Genomic DNA, 22793 nt, shown 5'->3' with positions numbered 1-22793 from the left:
GGCTTTGGGTGAGGTGAACTTGGGTTTGAATCCAAGTTCTGCGTGTATAAGCTGTGTAATTTTAGTTGGTGATTTAGCTTCTGGAGCTTCAGTTTCTCAATCTGAGATTAATTATGTATTTACCTCACACTTTTAATAATTAAATGAATGCACTTATCGTAGTTGTCTCGGCTCATAAAAAATTATTATATCCATCTAATGATTACCGATATCTATTACATCCTTGGCACTACGGAATGTGCTTTGTGACCTCTCGCATCACACTGCCAACAACCTTACAAGGTGGAACTGGATACACAATCTGTAGGGTCCAGTGCAAAATGAAAATATGGAGACTGTGTTCAAAACTAAGAATAACCACGTACAGAGCCCTGTGCAGCCGCAGGAGTCACACACCCAGGAAGCCAGCTGTACTGACCGAAGGAGCAGAGACATAATTAGTCCATGAATAGCAACACCTACTATGTACCTGTTATCATCTCCTAGAGCTTTGGGACTCTATACCCCACTCCCCAAGCTGGCCTAGCCTGGCTGGCAACCTGACTTAGGGATTACCATGTACCAGGCACTTGATATGCTTGTCACAACCTCAACAATCCTATAAAGCACATGTCATAGACTCAATTTACAAATGAGGAGACTAAGGCCCAAAGAACTTAAGACACCTAGCCCAAGGTCATCATCCAGGGCTGGGTGGTCTCAGAGCTGAAGCCTAATAACATGTCCACAAACACCCATCCCAACCCTTGAACCTGCACACATTTACAAAAAAATTAAAAAAAAAAAAAAGTGGGCAAAAGGACCAAGGGCCCTGGACCATGCAAAGTCTAAATGGTCAATAGGTACCTGTGAGGATCCAGTTAACAAAAAATTACAGATCTGCACCCAATTTGGCCACAAGAGTGCTCCTGAAGAAGCTAAAAGAAATCCTTTAATAATATGAGGGACTAAATAAATTAGTTAAAAAATCTATACAAAGGAATTCTATGGTGTCATTTACAATGATACTACAGCAAATATGTAATGACATGGAAAGAAAGGACAGACAGACGTAAAAACACAGGTTATCAAACAACGTATGTGAGTGCGTGTGCGTGTAGGTGTATGAGCTCATGTAAGTTGTGTCATATACACACAGATCTAGATACAAGGCATATAGGTACATACAAACGAATGTGTGTGAAGAAATAGTGGTAAATGTCCCACATACATTTCATTAACAAACAGGTTAGGATCCAAAGGCCATATTTCTAAGTCCATTTCTTCACAGACCCAAGTGCCTCAGAGATCAATGTGCAGTGTTCCAGGCACCCGGCCACATTTCCAGGAGAGTGAGTGGCCCTCTGATGGTGCTTTCCCTGGGTACCCTCATACCCTTTTTGCCAGTACACGTTTGTCTGGACAGTTGTGAGGGAAGATCTGCAAAGCAGCCAGGATCTCCTGAGCAGCTCACTCTCTGCAGGGGTCACCTCACCTCTCCCTCTGAAGATGAGCAGGCTCTAAGTGAGCCTTAAAGCCCATGTTCCTGTGACATTTGTATCCCCTTCACTTGCAGGGGCTTTCAGGGTCTCAAACCGCTTGCTTTCTCCCCATTATAGCAATAGGCTATGGTGTTTCATCAGTTCTAAGATGCCCTTTTCAAATGAGTTATTATTTTATTACCTCTAAGAAACGAGGGGAAGCTGGCAACGAAACTAAGTGCAATACTTTCTGACCACTTTGAATTTTTATTTTATTCTTTTTGAAAGGGCTCCTTTGGACTTAGACAAATTTTTACATATCCCTCTGGGGTATATTTAAGAAGATTACATAGGTGAAGTACATTGGATAAGGTTTTCCAAAATGTCTTCACATTGAGAATTCCACTGCTCATCAGTTTTCAACTCTGAATCATTAACGGTCACGATTTCCCAGGCAATAGTGGCCTGTGTTCCATGGGACCGTTGGCGATGCAACATTTCTTAAATAATTCACCCTAGAACTAGGAGCCTCAGAACCAGGGGTGCAAAGTTCTTAAGTCAGCTCTGCAATTATCCAGAGCCAGCTAACTTCTGACTCCCACTTCTGGAATGTGGCTGAACAAGTCAGATTCACACCTCCAAGCCCCTCTGCAAATCCACAAAGGCTTTAAGAGTGCTTCATTTTTGCCTTCAGGGTTTTCTTCTAAGCTGCCAGCTGCCCATCCTGCAAGTTTGGTGCTGTTCTTTTGATGTTTACACATGCCCAGGAGAGGACACCTGTGTCATGCCTGCCACTTGGCTGACAGCAACAATCAGTGGTAAAATATCTCAACTTCAGATATGTCAAATGGTGAAAACAAAAGCACCTTAGCTCTGAAGAAATACTGCAATATTCATCCTCCACTGATACATCACACCCTTAAATTTCTCTACTTTTATGGCCATTTTTCTTCCTCTACCTGACACAGCACATTTTGTATGATGCAAGATATTTTCTGTCATGATTTTGCTCACCACAGAATTCACCTGTATTCCATGTGTACCGATGACATATTTTTACTACTTTTAAAAATCGCCATGTCCTAATAGTAGACCCCCTTCTTACCAGCACTTTCAATACTCACTATTGTCCTATTTGTCAGACTCGATGGAGGTCCTGGTGTTAAAGAAAAAACAACTCAAAAACTAAGTACAAATAGAGCCAATAGGTGGTTAATTAATGAAAAATGAGATGCTAAAATACAGTGGGACACATACCTGTTGGTTTTCAGAGGAAAACCTACTTCTCTGCTCATTTGTGTGTCTTTTTGTGCAATAATCATGGAAGTTTTCAGATTTCATCTTAGGTGGGCTGTTATATGGAAATACCACAGACGGGGAGGGGTATGAACAGCAAACACTTAGGTCTCACTGTCCTGGAGGCCAGGAAGTCCAAGATCAAGATGCCAGCAGATTCTCTGCCTGGCTTACAGACTGCCCCCTCTCACTGCACCTCATACGGGCTTTCCTCTGTCTCCTGGGGGGAGAAATCAAGCTCTCCGAGGTCTATTCTTATCAAGACATTAGTCCCATCTGATGAAGGCCCCACTCTTATGGCCTCATTTAACCTTGTTTCTAAAAAGGTCCTATTTCCAAATTTGGCATACATGGGGGGTAGGGCTTCAACAGAAGGGTTTTTTTTTTTTTGGGTGGGGGCGTTGGGGAGGATACCAGTGCAAACACTCAGTCCATAACATGGTCTTCTAGGTATACATGTTTATAGAAGTACATATACTCAGCCATCTAAATATTGTAAAATGTTATCTGATGGTTTCCTTTTTGACTTACCTCTATTTGTGATTATTTCTACTACTGAACGGGTATTGCTTTTGTTTGAAAAAACTAAAAAAATTTTTTTGAGAACAGTTTTTATTTTTATTTAAGTTTTTATTTTAATTCCAAGAGTTAAAATACAGTATTATATTAGTTTCAGGTGTACGATATAGTGATTCAACAATTCTATACATTACTTAGTGCTCATCCTGGTAAGTGAACTCTTAATTCCCTTCACCTACTTCACCCATCCCCCTACACACCTCCCCTCTGGTGACCCTCTGTTTGTTCTCTATAGTTATGGATTTGTTTCTTGGTTTGTTTCTCTGTTTTTTTTGTTGTTGTTGTTTTTTGTTTGCTTGTTTGTTTTTTGAGAGAGAGAAAGCATGAGCGGGGGAGGGGCAGAGAGAGGGATGAGAGAATCCCAAATAGCCTCCATGCTGACAGTGGAGGCTTGAACTCACACACTGTGAGATCATGACCTGAGCCAAAATCAAGAGTCGGATGCTTAAAAGACTGACTCACCCAGGTGCCCCCACTTTTTATTTTTATTTTAGTGAGACAGAGTGCGTGCAAGCAAGGGAGGGGGGAGGGGTGAGGAGGGAGGGAGGAAGGGAGAGAAAGAGAATCTTAAGCAGGCTCCACGCTCAGCATGGAGCCCAACGTGGGGCTCAATCCCATGACCCTGGGATCATGACCTGAGCCAAAATCAAGAGTCGGACACCTCACCGAATGAGCCACCTAGGCACCCCTCTTTTTCCTATGCTCCTTTGCTTCTTAAATTCTATACATGAGTGAAATCATGTTATTTATCTTTCTCTGACTTATTTTGCTTAGCATAATACTCTCTAGCTCCACCCAAGTCATTGGAAATGGCAAGATTTCATTCTTTTTCATGGCTGGATAATATTCCAGTGTGTGTGTGTGTGTGTGTGTGTGTGTGTGTGTGTGTGTGTGTGTCTGTGTGTGTGTGTACACGCACACATGCACGTACATGTGTTTATCACATCTTCTTTATTCATTCATCTATTGATGGACACTTGGGTTGCTTCCATAATATGGCTACTATAAATAATGCCACCATAAACATTGAAATGCATATATATATTCCTCTGAATTAGTGTCCTTGTATTGTTTGGGTAAATACCCAGTAGTATGATTACTGAATCACAGGGGAGTTCTATTTTCAACTTTTTGAGGAGCCTCCATGCTGTTTTCCAGAGTGGCTGCACCAGTTTGCATTCGCACCAACAGTGGAAGAGTATTCCTCTTTTTCCACATCCTCACCAACACTTGTTCCTTCTGTTGTTGATTTTGGCCATTGTGACAGGTGTGAGGTGGTATCTCATTGTGGTTTTGATTTGCATTTCCCTGATGATCAGTGATACTGAGCATCTTTTCATGTGTCTGTTGGCCAGCACAGAGACATTTTATTCTCAGAAGCAGAGTGGGCCACAACTTGGCAACTCAGAAACAACTTCTCAGAGGCTGTGCAGCATTCAGGTAACACGACTGGTTAGGGTTACTTCATTAGAGCTGGCCTGCCCTGCCAGAAGCAGTGCTCACATCAGCGTTCTGGAACCTTGAGCGTCGAAAGTGATTTTATGCTAAATTCAATGTAAGCAACACACCCAAAATTTAAAGACTGTAAAATCTGAGTGTAAGAATTTGTTAGGCTCCTCTCAGCAGTAAAACCCCATGATTTCTGGAATCCAAACTTGTAAAATTCATGGACAATTTTGGCAAGTTTTACTCTACTACTCATATCCGGGCCACTCATATATAAATAGGTATACGTGACTACTGTCCCTTCCCAAGGCACATTTCATAGGCTGGCTTGTTACAAATGTGACCTTAATGGGATAAAAATGCAAGGCAGGAGAGGAGGCACACATTAAGATTCCTACAAAATAAAAATTCTAGACAGTTTCCTAAACATCCCTTGTTTTTCTAATATGCTGGACATAGTTTAGCTTTTTCTCCTGATGCTGCTATTTGGACATATGTATGTTAGAACATCTGCATGGTGATGCAAGTGATACCCACCACACTTGAATATGTTCATTATTTTTAAACCTTAGCTATATGCCAGGGCCAAGCATAGCACCTAACACAGTAAAGACTCCAAGTAAGTATGTGCTGGGAGAATGAATACAGAACATTCTGACCTGCTTTACTCAGTTACACTTGGTGATTAAACTTCACAAAATAATACAATACAGCTTTCAATCTTTTGAAAAAGTTAAAACTAAGGTCCATAGCACATAAAAACAATCTTGGACACACATTACTGTATTTTGGATTTAGTTAACTTTTTATAATTCAATAGATATCTTCCTGTAAAACCACGTGTGTGGGTGAAATTATACCATTTCAAACCTCATGATATTTCACACTCCTAAGAATGTCTAAATAATGTCATGTCTCTTCTCTACTTAATAAGCATGCCGACTAGAAACCTAGAAATGTCTTCTATATTAAAATCCAGCTTAAAGTGTGCTGGCCTGCTCCATGTAAAAAAATGGACCACTCTTTGTGCCTCCATCTTTATCCTAAAACTGGAGGCTTTCCTACAAGGAAGCACAATAGAATGTTCCTCACCGAGGGAAGGGAGTGGAGGTACACTGGAGTTCACACATGTGATGCAAATGGCCCCTGGAAAGAAAGCTTGGTAACCGCTGCCCCAACACAAGCAAAGAGAGGTTGCCAGTTGTCTTTTAAGGAGTGTGCAGAGTACAGGTTTGTTAAAAAGAGGGTAGGCCATGTCCTTGCCACTTAGTCTCTGGACAGCTAATGAGAATAAACTTCCAGACATGGTTGCATTTGGCCAGGGAAGGAAGAGACAGCTCATCTAGGAAAACGACGCTGGAGTAACCTGCTGTGCCAAGCAGTGGCAGGACGTCAGAGATGGGGAAGGAGGATCAGACGTCGTCTTCTGGCTGCTTTCCTCTCTAGTCCTGGGAAGAAACCAGCTGCAAGGGGACGGAAGTAAGCACTTATTGTGAAGAAACACAACCACCCCATCCCAATGAGAATCTCTGAGTTCAACCATAACAGGAGGGGACAAGCTTGAAAAAGAGATGTTGTCTAGAACCTTCTAAGAAGCCTCTCATGAAAGCAGACTGGGTGAGTAACTTGAACCCAGGTCTGTCTCACTCTGGAGCACATGGATCTGAGCTCCACCCTCCTGGGCTGGGGAGAGCTTTGAGCACCCTGGCAGGGCAGGGCAAAAACAGGGAGTGGAAGTAGGAACCCAGATCTAGAGAGTGACATGTCTACAATGGCAACGGGGGGTGGCCAAACACCATGCTTCCTGTGGACACTGAGACGGTGGGTCCTGAGATTATTTAAAACTGCCTGCTGGTGGGGCGCCTGGGTGGCGCAGTCGGTTAAGCGTCCGACTTCAGCCAGGTCACGATCTCGGGGTCCGTGAGTTCGAGCCCCGCGTCGGGCTCTGGGCTGATGGCTCAGAGCCTGGAGCCTGTTTCCGATTCTGAGTCTCCCTCTCTCTCTGACCCTCTCCCGTTCATGCTCTGTCTCTCTCTGTCCCAAAAATAAATAAACGTTGAAAAAAAACAAAAAGAAAAAAAACAAAAACTGCCTGCTGGGGGCCGCCTGGGTGGCTAGGTCGGTTGGGCGACCGACTTCGGCTCAGGTCATGATCTCACGGTCCGTGGGTTCAAGCCCCGTGTCGGGCTCTGTGCTGACAGCTCAGAGCCTAGGGCCTGTTTCGGATTCTGTGTCTCCCTCTCTCTCTGACCCTCCCCCGTTCATGCTCTGTCTCTTTCTGTCTCAAAAATAAATAAACGTTAAAAAAAAAATTAAAAAAAAAAAACTGCCTGCTGGGAAACACAAATTGGTTACTCCTTTTTAATAATAAAATTTCCTTCTGCTACCTTGTGGCCACAATGTGAGTGAGCCGTGCCAGCTACTGAGAGGATTGTCCCAGGTTCAGGAGTTTCCAGCCAGAAGAATGCATGCAGCTAACACATGAGCTCCTCCATGTGCCAGGTATCAGGGGCTGGGACTCAAAGAACAAAAAAGGAAGTCCATCTGTTCAGAGTTCACACATTAGTTGGGGAGACTGAGGAAGGCTTATGGGTGGAAACAGATATCCCCAGGGGCTAAGGAACAAAGAGCGGGGCACTCACTGGGTGGGTTGGACAGAATCTGAAAAGCATCTGAACAGCGGATCAGGCAAGGCCTCTGGGGTCAGAGCAGCAAGAGCAGAGGCAAGGGAGTGCATAGCAGCATGGTGAGTAGGGCTTTTGGAACTGCTCTCAAGAGAGAACAGATAGGTGGCAGAAGGGTGCCTTTCTGGGGAACTTGCCCAGTGCCTTCACCTTGGGCTCCTGGAGAGCCCCAAAGAAGGTCCTTCCCCCAAACAATAATAACAGTTAAATACGCGGTAAAGTTACTGTATCATATGTGTATGGGTCAACATATTTTCACAAATTTGACACACTTGTGTAACGGGCATCTAGATCAAGAAACAATACATGGTCAGCACCTATGGTCAGGACCCCATTCAGTCACTGCTCTCCCCAACGGAAGCACTATCCCAAACTGTGTGTTGGTTTCACCTCTTTCTATACTTACTATGGGATCCTATAAGCTGTCCCCAGTACTGGGTGTTAAGTCGGTGTGATTCAGCCACGTTGTTGCATGTAGTTAAAACGTGTTCATTCTCAGTACTGCATGGCATTCCAGCTCATGACTATGACTGACAATCATCTTATCCGTTCTACTCCCCATGGACATTTGGGCAGTTTCCAGTTTGGGCAAGTACATCCTGAGCTACTGTGCACACTCTGGTTAGGTGCCCACCTAGGAGAGGAACGGCTGTGCCAAACCCTTTTTCCCTGGACCAAACCCTTTTACAAGGTAGTTGTTCGAACTTCTACTCCCATCAGCAGAATATGGAAAGTGAAAACATTCATGTGTCAAATGAAGGGCAGATTCCACAACAGGAAATCGTTTGTGAAGTCCTCTTACTAGGAAACTTTTATATGAGCTTTTTTTTTTTTTTTAAGTTTATCTTTAAGAGACAAAGCGAGCATACACATGAACTGCGAAGGGGTAGAGAGAGAGGGAGAGAGAGAATCCCAAGGAGGCTCCACACTGCCAGCACAGAGCCCAACTTGGGGCTTGATCTCATAAACCATGAGATCATGACCTGAGCCAAAATCAAAAGTTGGGACACTCAACAGACTGAACCACCCAGGTACCTTGCCCCCACTTTGTTTTTTGAGCTCTTTTTTTTTTAATTTCAGAAAAAAAAGTCCAGAGTTCTCAATATTTGAAAGGAAGTTATCAAATGAGGATTTTCAGTGTTTAACACAAATCTTAATAAAAAATTGAGTAATCTCTCCTCTTCCTTGCCCTCAGGAGGGAAAAAAAAACCTCATCAGATCAGAGGACTGGAGGTTTTATATTTCAAGATGACTTACCATGACAGTAAGTCTATGGTCACGAATGAAATGAAATTAGTAACATCAACCAAGCCCACTGATGGTCGCACTAACCGTCAAACGAGATAGCTCTTCCAGAGCCAAGGCTGACTACCCAATTTGCAGTGCAGGAAAAGAGTATTTTGCTTTGGGTTAAAGAAAAATGAAAGGAAAATGTTAAATGGCTGAGATCTAAATATGTATGTGTCGGAGTCTTTCATAAAGAATTCTCTCAGTCTTAATTTATCCTTAAAAATCTCAGAGTAACAAGAACCAAGCTTATGTATATATGCTATTATAAAATTGAATATTGATAAGATTCTGTCTGGTTTACATGGATGTCAAGAAAGATTCACATTTAAATTTCTACATGGGACTGTACCGATCAACTAGAGAAAAGCATGCCCCTAAAATAACTTTAAAATTGTAAAATTTATAGCTTGCGATAAAGGAGCCACATGGAAACTTGTATGCAAATGGATATATTAAACAAAATTGCCTAGATTTGTCAACCCTACAACAGTTTAATGTATAGAATAAGGGCTAAAAAGTAGTCATTTACATAAAACATACAAAGTTTCCATATTCATATGCTTAATGCTTTTTCTTCCCAAGTAAAAGTCTGGGAAAGGAATTCATTTGAAGAGAGAACAACTCATGTCAGCAAAAAAGATGTGCCTGTGTATCTTCAATTCCTTTGCATATGCAAATGGAATTTATACATTTTATAAAAGGCCACAGGAGTAGTCCAATGGCAGGGCGGCCATAAAAAAAGTTCTTCATATATAGTTAGATTTGAAACTAAAAGATTTTATTTTGTCTCTGATCTAGGCACTGTCGTAAGCACATTATGAATATTAACTCTTCAGTCCTCAAACCAGTCTTGGGAGGGTCCTGTAATTACCCCATTTCACTGATCAAGCAACGGGAGCAGAGAAAACTTTTTATAGACAGCTAAGCTTTTGCCGTGGTAAACCTCAGGGAATGCTATCTACCTCTTGCAAAGCATATTTAACTTTCACATCTTTAATGGATGCATGACACTATCTTGCTTCTTTACACTAAGACCAATTTTTTTTTTTAAGTTTTTTTTTTTTTTCAACGTTTATTTATTTTTGGGACAGAGAGAGACAGAGCATGAACGGGAGAGGGTCAGAGAAAGAGGGAGACTCAGAATCGGAAACAGGCTCCAGGCTCTGAGCCATCAGCCCAGAGCCTGACGCGGGGCTCGAACTCATGGACCGCGAGATCGTGACCTGGCTGAAGTCGGACGCTTAACCGACTGCGCCACCCAGGCGCCCCTAAGACCAATTTTTAAGGGACCTTATGGACAGATGGCTCTGGCTTTATGTGCCCAACTTTTTATACAGAATGTTGGAGGGAAAAGGGGTTTTAGAGAATCTAAAGATTATATATGTGTAGCAACTGTGCAGAAGACTGCGTTTTTCTAAGAATAAAAGTAGTTAGGGATCCATTCTTGTGGTTATTTGTTTAGCTGTGTGAATTCACTTCCTTAGCTCTGCAGAGCAGGCACAGAATGCCTCAGCATCAAGCCTCTGACTCCTCCTCCCATCCTGGGATAAACAAAACATCCATTTATGTTCATTTTCAAAATCAAGGCTCTGGAAGCGGTGAGGTTCAACTCTCAGTGCTAACATCTTTAGAGTCTTCCCTGTCACCAAGCAGTGCTCCTAGGATGGCCAAATATAAGCTCTGCCTCTAAGACTCTGGGCAGTGCCAGTTTTGTGCTCTAAAAATCTCCTGGCTGGGGTACCTGGGTGGCTCAGTTGTTGGATGTCTGGCTCTTGATTTTGCCTCAGGTCCTGGTCCCAGGGTCGTGGGATCAAGCTCTATGTTGGGCTTTGTGCTACGCACGGAGCCTGCTTGAGATTCTCTCTCCCCCATCCCCACCCCCCAAGAAAAATAGCTCCTGGCTTCTCTGTGACACCTGTGTGATCAGTTGAACCTATAGCGCATGTGAAAAACGCCAACCATTTTTTGCCTGCCATTTTTAAATTAGAAGTTCTCAAACTCACAGGCAGTTTTGTGAAAAAGGGTTAAGTGGGGGAAAGAGGTAGGATTAGAGTGGATTTTTCCATGACTCCGTCACCAAGCAAAGCAGAGTGGTAGTGAAGTTGCCTGTGACTAAAGAAAGGCTTTCTGGGCTTCACAACTTGCTCTCAAGGTTAAATGTGATGTGGCAGTGGTGGGTCAGTCAATTTTACTCACTAGCACACTTGATCCTCCCAAATTAAAGTATCGTGTTTTTAAGCAGGTTCACGTTTAAGTAATATACTTTTTGGGAGATAACTCTTGATCATGAGAAATCCCAAAAAGTGAAGTGGCCCAACACTGTCGACCTTGAAACCTTTCCAAAGCCAACACCAGGGACACGGCGGACAAACAGAATCGGACTCGGCATAGAAGGCTGGGGGTAGTTCAAGGACACCACAAGAAACCGCCTTCGATAATGCTGCACTTGTACGTATTAGCTGTGCGTTTGAAGCCCACTTTCATCTCTTCTGTACATTGCCCTTGATGAAAAACAGCTGCAAACTTGGATTATCCACGAGGACACAAGGACATAAGTTGAAGGCCTGACGATACCAGCACATCTTAATGTAATCAAATCAGAGTTTATAAATACATCTAGGCAGAATTGAGGGGAAGACACCACTCTCGCACCTCGGGGCTGTGGAGGTCCCCCTGAGGGCGATTCCTCCCTTGCTGCCACCCGAAGCAGAGGTGGGGCGGTTTTCTGGAGGCCACAGCATCAGGGAGGTCAATTCTGCTGAGACACATCCACAACCAGACTTCTTTCCCTCCCATCTGAGTCCCAGCTCCATCCAAACATTCCGTCTAGCTTGGTGGACCTCCTTAACCTTAACTTAACCTCCTTATTTCAATCACCCTGGAAACTGTAAAAAGAAAAAAAAAAAAAAAAAAGCACAGTGACAGAAGAGCAAGGCTTACTGGTGACTCTAGGACCAGCAGCACTTCCTGGCTGCTGGGACAGTGCCCCTGACCCCTTCATCACACACCTGCCACATTCCGTGTGAACACATCAAACCCTCAAGCCTGATTAATCACCCTGCCCAAGAGTCTACGGAACACAGTTCACATGACCTAAGAGCCACACGAAGGACCCTCTGAGGTCAGGATACAAGACCAAACAAAATTAACATGCCTGCCACATCCAGCGTCATAATCTGCTTCTAGTTCGGTTAACCCCAAATGTCCAGAGCGTGCATCCCAAGAACCTCCCCCTTCGATGTGGATCAAAACGGTGTGTGTCCAACGGGCTCTGCATCTCCCCCACCTCTGAGAATATCACGAACCGTTTCTACAAGTCAAATAGCCTTGGGACTGCAGAATCATGCTCCAGACGAGTAAGTCTCTGGGAACTTAGAAGTTTTAATGATTCGGCCATAAATGTTTCTTCACACATCATAAAAAGAAATTTTAATTTGACCTCAGAGTAAGAAATACATTGTTAACTTTCCAGTGATGTTCTAACTCGTTTAGATCACGTAAAAGGTACCACAACCCCCAATGCACTGAAGTGTTTCATAATTAGTTCTAGGGAACTGATGTTCCAAAAAAAAAAAAAAAAAAATGAACTGGTAGGATTAAATGCACATAAAATTATAAGGTATGCACTGTATTTTATATTGCTGTGGGATCACTTTTCATCCTGATTTCAGAACCTACAGAAAAAAATCTCAAGGGAGGTGTCCTACACATTTCATGTAGGAGAGATTCAGAGACATCACGCGAGGGGTGTGGGATCACACAGCTCACGCCTGGGCTGGGCTGATAGAAGTCATCACACCAGTGTTTTCCTCTCCTAATTGATATTATTTTTAAGGTTTTATGCTATCTACCTCCTAATTCTCTCAAATACTTTACCACAAAGGCTTCACCGCAAGGTTATGTTATACTATAAATCCCTTAATTCTCTCCAAAACTTTACCACAAACATTTGCATCACAGATCATGTGACTATTACTACTGGATTTATTCATTTCAAAGCGTACATTTTTAGACTCCTGGCAGTATAGGAAGTTGGACAACCAGGATATTTCACGTTCTGGTCATGTACACTCCTGTTGTCCGGGGAGAACAGTTATTAACCAGAGAAACGGATATGTATTAGCAGTAAGGATTAAAAAGAATGGGAACAACAAAAACAAAAGAGAATGGAGACATGGTTTGCACCTTTTGGAAATTCAGCTGTTGGGCTCAGTTCTATGGGCTAAGAGCGTCCACGTTGATTGCTCAAGAGTAACACAAAAATACATGTTAATCTTCGGAACAGTAGCAGTGATTATCAAATTAAAAATAAGAAAATAAATCTCTGTGGTTTGCAGGCCAGTAGGACTTGAAGACTGATTCATCAAACAAAAACCAAATGAGAACTATGTGCCACAAAAGAATTCTGCATACAGTTTTCATTTAATCATTCCACCCACCTTCTGAGGCTTCCTAAGCCTGTTACTGATGACGAAGCCGGGGACTATAGGAATCACAGACACAGTTACACGACAACACTGAGATCAGAAGCCAACACACGTCTCATTCCGAACGTCGGAAAATAAACCACCAGTATTTAGGAATCTGATACATGTCAGCCTTCCCGTCCCTCCTTAAAAATTAATGTTTTGATCTTTCTGGGCCATTCTTGTAACATGAAAATGTGAAACGATTTCAAAATAAAAAAAAGTTAACCTGCTGCTTCTCATTGCCTTTAGTGGGAAAACAGGAAATGGTTTTCCCTAAAGGGTAAGGAGGTGATGAAGGCAGGGTGCAGTCGAGGCACAGGCAGGCAAAGGGCTATGATAGGCTTCAAGGGAAGGTGGAAGGGAGAGTACTGTGTGGTAATGATCCAGACGTCAATACAAATTCTGGTTCTTTCATCAAGCCAACAAATCCCGCTTCAGTATCTCCTCTGTGCTGGGAACTGGCCACGTGAAGCGACTAAGGAGCCTGTCCTCCAGGACTCAGTCTGGAAGGGGAGAGAGCGATCGTGACCAGCAATACAATACCATACGCCGAGAGCTAGAGGCTTCTACACGGCTCTGCAAGCACCGGGGACTGACCCCCTCCCGGGAGACTTAGGGGACACCTCCTAGAGGAAATGACACTTATGTTGGGGTCTCAAAGGATGGGAAACAGTTTTCCTGACAGAGGACAGGGGAAGGACCATCCAGGCAGAACATATTTCCAAAGGCAAGGAGGTTGGGGAGATCGAGGTGCGTCCCAAATATGGAAGGTAACTCTCTGCTTGCAGCCTGAAATGCATGGTGGTGTTGGTAGAGGCAACAGAGAAACAATGCAGGAGAGGTGGACGGGGACCATGATTCTGGCTCGACCACGTGTGACCTGCATTGTGCACACTATGAGGAGCCAAAGGACTTAAGGCAGGGAAGTGATACAGTCCATGATCAGATCACTTGGGTGGCTTTGTGGAAGATGGACTAGAAAAAGCCAGACAGGTGACAAGGAGGCCAGCTGTTTTGAACTCTACTCGGAAGGATGACCCTTGCAGCCTGAGTGGTCCTTGGTGACCTGCTCGTTTAGCTTCCCACTGTAAAGTGACAAACTGAGGTCTGGAAAGGTTAAGACACCTGCACAAAGACACCCCGCCAGCAAGTAACAGAGCCAGGACGGGATCCCTTCCCCCTGCCTAGAGTGCCCAAAAAAAAAAAAAAAAAAAAAAAAATGAGAGCCCTCAAGTCTGGGGTTCCTAGGAGTGGCTACAAGTTTATCCACTTGAAAAAGACGACAGAAAGGCTAGAGAACAACAATCAGTCAAAGAGTGAAGAAATATTTTTACATTGAGCCCGGATTCCTGCTGTCATTCTATACCAGAGCAACACAGCTTAGCTATTGAGTAAAACAAACCAAACAGACAAGGGAATTGAGGGGAAGTGCACAGCCACTTTCTAAATCGACCAAAGTAATCAAACCTTGACTGTCCACGCACGCTGAAATTCAGAGCCATGAGCAAAGTCCTTTTGGGTAGCCTGGGTCAGTTTGTTTCCTAAGAGCAGAGGGTCACTAGCTATGTTGTGTAGAAAGAAAGCCAGTTGGCAAGACAATACTTCAGCCACAGAACTACTCGTCACGCTGTTCAGTCCCCAAAAATATCCAAAGTAACCTAGCGTGATTGCCACTGTTGCTCAAGTGAGATTCTAAGCCAAATACCCTCCCCCTGGAACTTGAGGATAGGGAATTAGGTCTGTTCTCTTTTCCAGAAAACTCAAATCTCTAGGTGAAGCAAAAATGCTCAAGATCTGAAAAACCCAAACACCTTCTTCTAGCCCACTCGTAATTTCACTCCGAAGAGGGAGATTTAAACTGGGAGCTTATTTTCAGGATAGAAACAGGCTTTCAGACACCTGCATGCTTTCCCAAAGGGCCTCTGAGACTTCCTAACCACGTGTCAAGTGGTGGGGTGTCAGCAGGATCTGGGGCTGCCCTCCTCCCCAGCACGGAGCCCCCATTTTGAGTTAAAGTGAGCAGCAGGCCAAGGAAGAAAGGTATCCGTGTGATTCAACACCCCATTTCGTATTGCACATCCCAAACCGTTAAACGAAACAGAGCACATCATGTCTTCCATTGGCTACAGATGGGAGAGAAACAGCCACAATAATAAATTCACGGAGGTGGAGTGTGTCGTCACACGTGTTGCCAGGATGTGTGATCGGAAGGTGCGTGGGGGGGAGTTAATACCATATGTCACCTGACTCTCGTGGGCCTGCTCCCATGTCAACAGCATCATGTTCCCCCACCACAGCGTCGACACCATCCCTGATGCCACGGCGCTCCGCCAAACCTACATGACTCTTACCAGGTACTGGAGTCGCTGGCGCTCAGTCTCAGGGGTAAACTCTGAAGACATGGGGATGATTTCTCCATTTCTGATGATTATGGCCCTAAAATGGTTAAGAGAAATACGCATTGTCAGTAGCCAATCTCGTAAGTACCTCAATTTTATAACTCTGGAGCTTGGTTTCGAAGACCGAGGAAATGCCCAAGGGACACTTTTTCTAACAAGCTGCATGGCAACATTCTCTTTTCGAGAAAACTCAAATCTCTAGGTGTAGCAGAAATGCTCAACTCTGGATCCCTCACCAAAGTAAACATATGGCTACGTTTACTTGCTCTGCTGGCTGGAACCATGTCTTAAAGCCCAGCACCAACCTTCCTACTTGGCACATGGTAACACACTCAGCGAACAAGTAGATGAAATGAATGAGGTAAACTGATGCTTCCTCTAGACCAGTGCTCTCCAATAGAACTTTCTGTGACAATGGATATATTTTAATCTGTGCACTCCAACATGGCAGCCACTAGCCACATCGGGGCAACGAGCATCTAAATTACATTTAAATTACATTTCGTTTTACCTAATTTTTAATTAACTTATCTTTAAGTTCAGGTAGTCACAAAGTGGCTAGTGTTTCATGGAGTAGATAGTACAGCTCCAGGTCTGTGTTACGCCAAGTGTCGGTGGGCCGGTAGCACGGGCCTCACCGGGGAGCTTATTAGAAATGCAGACTCCCAGGTTCCACCCCAGACTTGCTGTGTCAGAATCTTCATTGTGATTCATAGGCACATTAAAATCTGAGAACACCTGACTGAGACTCATGAGTTTCTAGGTAGTATCCTGGATCCAGGAAAAAACACTCATCTCATCCTGAAGCCTAGGAAATTCACATGCTTCCAAAAATTTGCCCCAAGAGCTACTGCTGACTCAAGAATGTGAGAGAACAGACATCCCTAAGGGAGCTATCTATGGAAGAGGCTATAGCATGGATAACCATGGAGCAACCTTTCCTAGGCCTATTCCAGATGGAGCTTCCTGTTCCTAGATCTTATTCCAAAGTGGTTCCGAACAGCCACTTTCTAGCGATCAATTGGTTGAAGTGGCTTGGGAATTGCATTCGATATGAACTCAACAGCTCCAACAGCTCCAAGTACCAGGGAGCCGGAGACTTGGAGACTGAACACACTTCTCTGTAAAGAGCCACAAGCACGGGAAGTGCCTTCGATGAGCTCAACTCTGGGTGGATGCCTCATGGACTCTAGGGTCAGCTGCACTCTTTGTGCCAAGATGCCCCAGGCACCCCTCCCTCCCACCATAAACATAGTCTCCAAGGGCACCCAGGTGGCTCAGTTGGTTAAGCATCTTACTTTGGCTCAGGTCATGATCTCACGGTTCATGAGTTCAAGCCCTGCAATTGGGCTCTGTGCTGAAAGCACACTTCCAATGCTCTGTCCCCTCCTCTCTCTGTCCCTCCCCTGCTTGCACTCTCTATCAAAAATAAACACTAAAATATATATATATATATACACACACACACACAAAAGTCAGTCTCCAACACTGAAGCGATCCCAATAAATGGCTGCAGCTCTCCCCCAACCCCTCACCCACCTGTGCCCAGTTGTTGCTGTCATGGAGACTGGGAGGGCAGGTAAGGGAGAGGGTGATAACAAAAATCATGGGGGCTTTAGAGGATTAACGGGTCTAAAACTAGTGGAAACTATGAGAAGATGGAAAATGTTAGGGGAGCTGACTGGGAAGAAGATGTAATATTTGTATCATCACTTCCTTTATTATGATGCCAAAAATAGGAAAAATTAAAAGTTCCTTCTTATAAATCTGTTGTCACTTGTAAAATGCAATTCTCCCCTCCCAAGAAAGGTGATATCCAGCATTCACAAATAAGTGTGTTTATTCAAATGGTCTTTGTCCTAATGTATCAGTTAAGACTAACTTCCAGAATAAGGGAATAAGGGTTTTGAATGAGGATGGAGAGATTTGGCGAGCTTGAAAGGAAGGTCTAGTTTAGGGCCTAATCTCACACTAGTAAGAAGGACCCTGAGATCTGGGGTGATGAGAGCGAAAGTCATTAGGTAATAAATTCCAAAGGCAAACTTCCATTTCAAAATTTTGCTTAAAGCTAGTCTTAACTCTTTCTCTTCCCTTTTTCTACATGGTCCCTGAATTCCAGCTTCCAGGCTCTGACTAGGAACGTTGGCTATCTGGGAGGGATGTAAAAGATAATGAGTAAAAGGGGGGCACCTGGTGGCTCAGTCAGTTAAGCCTCTGACTCTTGATTTTGGCTGAGGTCATGATCTATCTCATGGTTTGTGAGATTGAGCCCCGCATTAGGTTCTGTGTGGACAGTGGGGAGTCTGCTTGGGACTCTCCCTCTCTCTCTCTGGTCCTCCTTGACTCATGCACTTTCTCTCTCAAAATAAATAAATAAATAACTTAAAAAGAGAGAGAGAGAGAGAGAGAGAGAGAGAATTACACTTGGGTGGATGAAAAAACTATCCATAGTAAAGGCCTCAAAATTTTTCTTGGTAACAACATTATTATCTGTAATTGTCTAATTGTATAGAGTCTGGACCATCAAGAATCCATATGCCTTTTCACTGGTTATTACAAAAAGACAATGGATGTAAAAGGATGTCATTCTGGCTGAGTCACCACTAAAAAAGTGACTTGAAAGATTAAGGCAAACTAGGCAGGACCCTTGGGCTTGGTGGGCAGGGAAAGAGAACACAGCAAAGGCACCGGCCACCACTATGTTTACTCTATTTTTTTAATTTCAAATTCACACAAAGGGAGGATGAGCATTCAATTCCAATGTTCACGGCTGAACAATGTTCATTCCAATGTTAGCTCACCCTAGCTAATTACTTTCTTTTTTTTTTTTTTCAACATTTATTTATTTTTGGGACAGAGAGAGACAGAGCATGAACGGGGGAGGGGCAGAGAGAGAGAGGGAGACACAGAATAGGAAACAGGCTCCAGGCTCCGAGCCATCAGCCCAGAGCCCGACGCGGGGCTCGAACTCACGGACCGCGAGATCGTGACCTGGCTGAAGTCGGACGCTTAAGCGACTGCGCCACCCAGGCGCCCCGCTAATTACTTTCTTAAATAGATCTTTATATCCAAATCCATCTACGTACAGAGCATTCTTCATTTCTGTTTGAATTACCAAGTTCTTCCTTCATGAGACACCCATGGATTAAAGATGACAGCATGTTTGGCAGTCAGACTTTCCAGTCCCTAAACTATGATGCCTCTTCCTATGCTTCCTGGCTTCCTTTTGATCTTTCTCTCTTTCATCCCTCTGATCTTGGGATCAATGTGTCAGAGTGCTGGTCTCCAATCTGGAGTAGGGCAGCGAGAGGGAATGGGTTTCAAAGGGAACAGAGTGCATGTGAAGGCTGACAAATCTTGCACTAAACAACCAATAAACTAGATTAATGCTTTAAAGCCACATTCTGTCATCAGAGGATCCTTGTATACTTTCTATCTTCTACTTCAGTATTTTATGAACTGTTTTTCCTAAGGAAAATTATTTAGAACAAACAGAAAAAAGCTGTGGCAATAATAAGAATCAAGGAGCATTAGGCATGTGCCCTGGCCTTTCTTCTGGGCCCCCAGATCTGGACCTCTAGATAAGACTACGGTCAGATTTTGAATGACATTCCATTTACTTACTCAGAGATTGGCCAGAGATTAAGTGAGGAAGCTCCTAGGGGCTGGGGTAATTTAACCAACTGGCAACCACTTCCTACCTGGTATCCCCTTACCATAAGAGTTGGAGGGTGGGGGGTTCTAAGCATATTACCCAAAGTTAAGGTCAGCCTTTCATTCACAGAGACTGAAACTGAAATTTACATGCTTTCATTTCTTGTCCGTCGCATAGATGGAAATTACTTGTAACATGGTGAATGGTAAGGTCTAACGTGTTCTTCGGACCCAACTGCAAGGGGACGGGAGGAGAGGAGGTAAAGCAAAGACATTAATAGTTTTTTAAATGTTTTTGCACCCTCCGCAAACATAAGCCACAGGAGAGAATAAACGTAATTTATTGCTGGTGAGAATTTTGAGTTCAGAAAGCAATTTCTTGAAAACTTTGCTGCTTCCATCCTCTAATGTCACAGTTTGGAGTCCAAAAGACCTACCTTTTGTCCCCCAAGTTAGTCAAATTGTTAACTGATCAAGAGAAAAATAAGGGGTCAAATGAGGTGCTCATTTCAAAAATCCACTCAATTTTACAACTTTTCTTACAGGGATCACACCAACTCACGTTAAATCCCACCTCCAAGCAGGATTAACAATCTCCAGGGGCATTTGACAAACAAGCAAAGGGAAAAAAAATGGGTAAAAGATATGATGAAGCAACTGACAGAAGGGAAAATGCAAATGTTCAATAAACACGTGAAACGATGCTCAATCTCACTCGTCCAGGAAAATGCAAATTAAAGTAAAAATAACATATAACTTTTGCTCATTGGATTGGCAAACGTTTGCTGAAAAATTAAGAATGTGTAATAGTTCAGGGCAAGAGGAAAAGGCCATTCTCGTAATTAATGGGAATGTAAACTGCTATACCTTTTAAAACTATTATAATGATGTAGTCAATGGTTCAGTCATCCTACTTTGGGGACTATATTCTAATCAAATAGAAGATTCTGTCCATAAGATACGTGGACAAAAATTCACACTTGACATTATTTGTTGTGGCAAAGACTGGAAATAGTCTCAATGTCTATCAAAAGGGGAAATACTGAAGAGTTTCATTTATAACCAGTAAGATATTACACAGTCATTAAAAAAATAAAAAAGTTCAGTATGTTTTGTGACCCGGAGGTAACCCTGATGTATTGTTAGGTGAGAAAAATCAAGTTGCAGAGTAGTATGTGGTATAACCCCATTTTTGTAAAAACAAAACCTCCATACAGACACCCCACACATGAGGATTCTGATCCCAGGCCCAAACCCGGTGAGCTGCTCTAGGCTCCGCTGTGGGCGATTACGAAGGGGGTACCAGGCAGGTACCACACTGGACCCGGTACACAGCCACGGCACTACAGTATCCACGGGAGCTGCAGGCAAGGGCTCTCCTCTCCACCCTCCCCACTGGCCACGTTTATGAGCAAATCCGCATTCCCAGCCCGGGCAGCTCGGCAGGAGGAGTCCTGGCCCCGGCACCTGTCTCCATTGTGAGTCGGTACTTTTCCACTCGGAATCCTTCCCCTTCTCCATCCCCCACACCACGAACCCCTGGTTTAAAACGCAGAGGCCTTTTGTCCAGAGCTCCTCAGCAGTGAGAATATTCCCTCCTGTCTGTGCTCCATGTCAACTGACCCTCGCCTGCCCAGATGCCCTTCAGCGAGGAAAATGGAACACGGGGGAGCTGGCACTTTTCTTTTTCTTTGCCTCTTGCCTGTAGGATCACAGTAAGTGAATAAAGGTTGACTGCTGCCTTCAGTTTGGCTCATTGCCCTAATTGGACCACCTTGACAGCTGGCTGCTTGACAGTATAAAAGTACATTTGATTGAACAGGGAGAAAGGCATGTAAGTAGGAGCATTAATTTTTCTTCAATTATCTTTTTGTTATTTGACTGCTGCAGGAAATGTATGTTCCTTTTGTGAAGTTTAAAGAGGAATTTATTTGCCTAGATTTGGCCACATATTCACAGAAGTCCTGAAGTCCTACTAAATGCAGATTCGTTTTTGTAGCACGACCAATCTTCGTGAACCCTGTGTGACCCAAGCCCTAGTCCACAGAATCCCACCCGGTGACCCAATCACACATCAGAGGTCATTAGTCAGAGCTCAGGCATGAGTGCAGAAGCATCCTGTAGCTGTGTTGGGAGCCACTAACTGAGAAGCCAGTGGCTACACTGTGTTATGAAAAGTAAGAACTGGTTAAGCCCCCAAATGTCTTTATTATGTACATTGTTTTCAGAAGAAGATGACAGTCTGGCGAATCACAGGGCAAACGCAGGAAAACTTTTGTAGCACTCCCCTTCTGTAACCCTGGGGAAACTCCCCTTCTGTAACCCTGGGGAAACCTTACAAGCCCAGGCTCAGACAGGCACATTCCAGAACAGATTACCTCTCAGCCCTTCTGCACCCCCCTTCAAGGTAAAACCTTTGGCCTTAAAACCAAAGAAAATCCCCAAATTCACAGTTAAATGATTTTGCAAAGAGGTGCCATATCTGATGTGGTATAGAATTTTCAGCCTCAATAGAAGGCCTTATCCAAGTGGCACAAAGAGAAAGAAAAAATGGATATAGACTTATACTTACCAATATAGACTATATGTATGTGTATACACGCACGTGCACACACACATATGTAAGCACACACGCACACCTCTAAGTTTAACACTGGTACACTCTATAGAGCAGAAATGGAAAAGAAATACAAAATTGCCAGGCTGCTGCATTTAAAAAAGCAGGTGACGGTGTCCAGCAGCCTAGTTTCCTTGGAATAAGAGATATAAAAAGTGTTCCAAGCAAAACAAAAGTTAGGGATCAAGCTCACTCCTGAAGTCAGAATTGAAACGACATTGCTTCATTTTACCACCCCTTGATTTCTTCTCTCTGAGGCATGGAAATCGTGGGCCAGCAAAGGAAGTGATTGGAAGCTCACGTCTGAAAGGGCGCTGACGGCCCAGAACTTCATTCCAGTCTCTCCTTGTTAAGAGGTCAGCCAGGCGTGCAGCATGGAACCCATTAAATACGTGTAAATGTAGGACACACAAATAGGCAGGAGGAAGGTCCTGCACGATCTACCCTTTCTAGGGGGTTGTAAGTTCTGACAGTTGACCCAGGAGGGGATAACGTGAAAGCAAAAGCACGAAACGACACACACCGTGGGGCGATGGCTAATTGCCGAACCCTCCCCCAGCTCAGAAAGCCCGTGGCATTGGAGAAGGGCATGGACACGCGCACCATCAGCGGTGGTGAGGCTGCGTGGCACGGCAGAAGTGGAAGTGGCCTGGGGATGAGCATTTGGAGGGGCCAGCCCCGCCTCGAGCTTGTCTTTAGCTCCAGGCCTCCGTGTCCCTGCCTTGAAAAAGAAGAGAGGGGCCCAGCTCATTTCCCAGGCACCTTTCAAGTCTAAATTTAAACGATTCTTTTTTTTTTTTCAACGTTTTATTTTTATTTTTGGGACAGAGAGAGACAGAGCATGAACAGGGGAGGGGCAGAGAGAGAGGGAGACACAGAATCAGAAACAGGCTCCAGGC

At 43.9% G+C, this 22793-nt stretch overlaps 1 protein-coding gene across 4 annotated transcripts in view; it reads right to left on the bottom strand.

Moving 5' to 3' along the window:
- Positions 1 to 22793, bottom strand: part of PPM1H (protein phosphatase, Mg2+/Mn2+ dependent 1H) — a 265584-nt gene that overhangs the window by 71801 nt on the left and 170990 nt on the right. For all 4 annotated transcript variants that reach the window (XM_040491534.1, XM_040491535.1, XM_040491532.1 and 1 more), the window contains exon 5: positions 15576 to 15660. In XM_040491534.1, coding sequence (XP_040347468.1) covers positions 15576 to 15660 — 85 coding nt within the window. The remainder of the gene's footprint in view (positions 1 to 15575; positions 15661 to 22793) is intronic.

The sequence above is a fragment of the Herpailurus yagouaroundi genome, unplaced genomic scaffold (genome assembly GCF_014898765.1).
Source record: "Herpailurus yagouaroundi ecotype Mexico unplaced genomic scaffold, PumYag 182, whole genome shotgun sequence".
Taxonomy (NCBI): Eukaryota; Metazoa; Chordata; class Mammalia; order Carnivora; family Felidae; genus Herpailurus; species Herpailurus yagouaroundi.
This window is presented reverse-complemented; position numbering and strand designations above follow the sequence as displayed.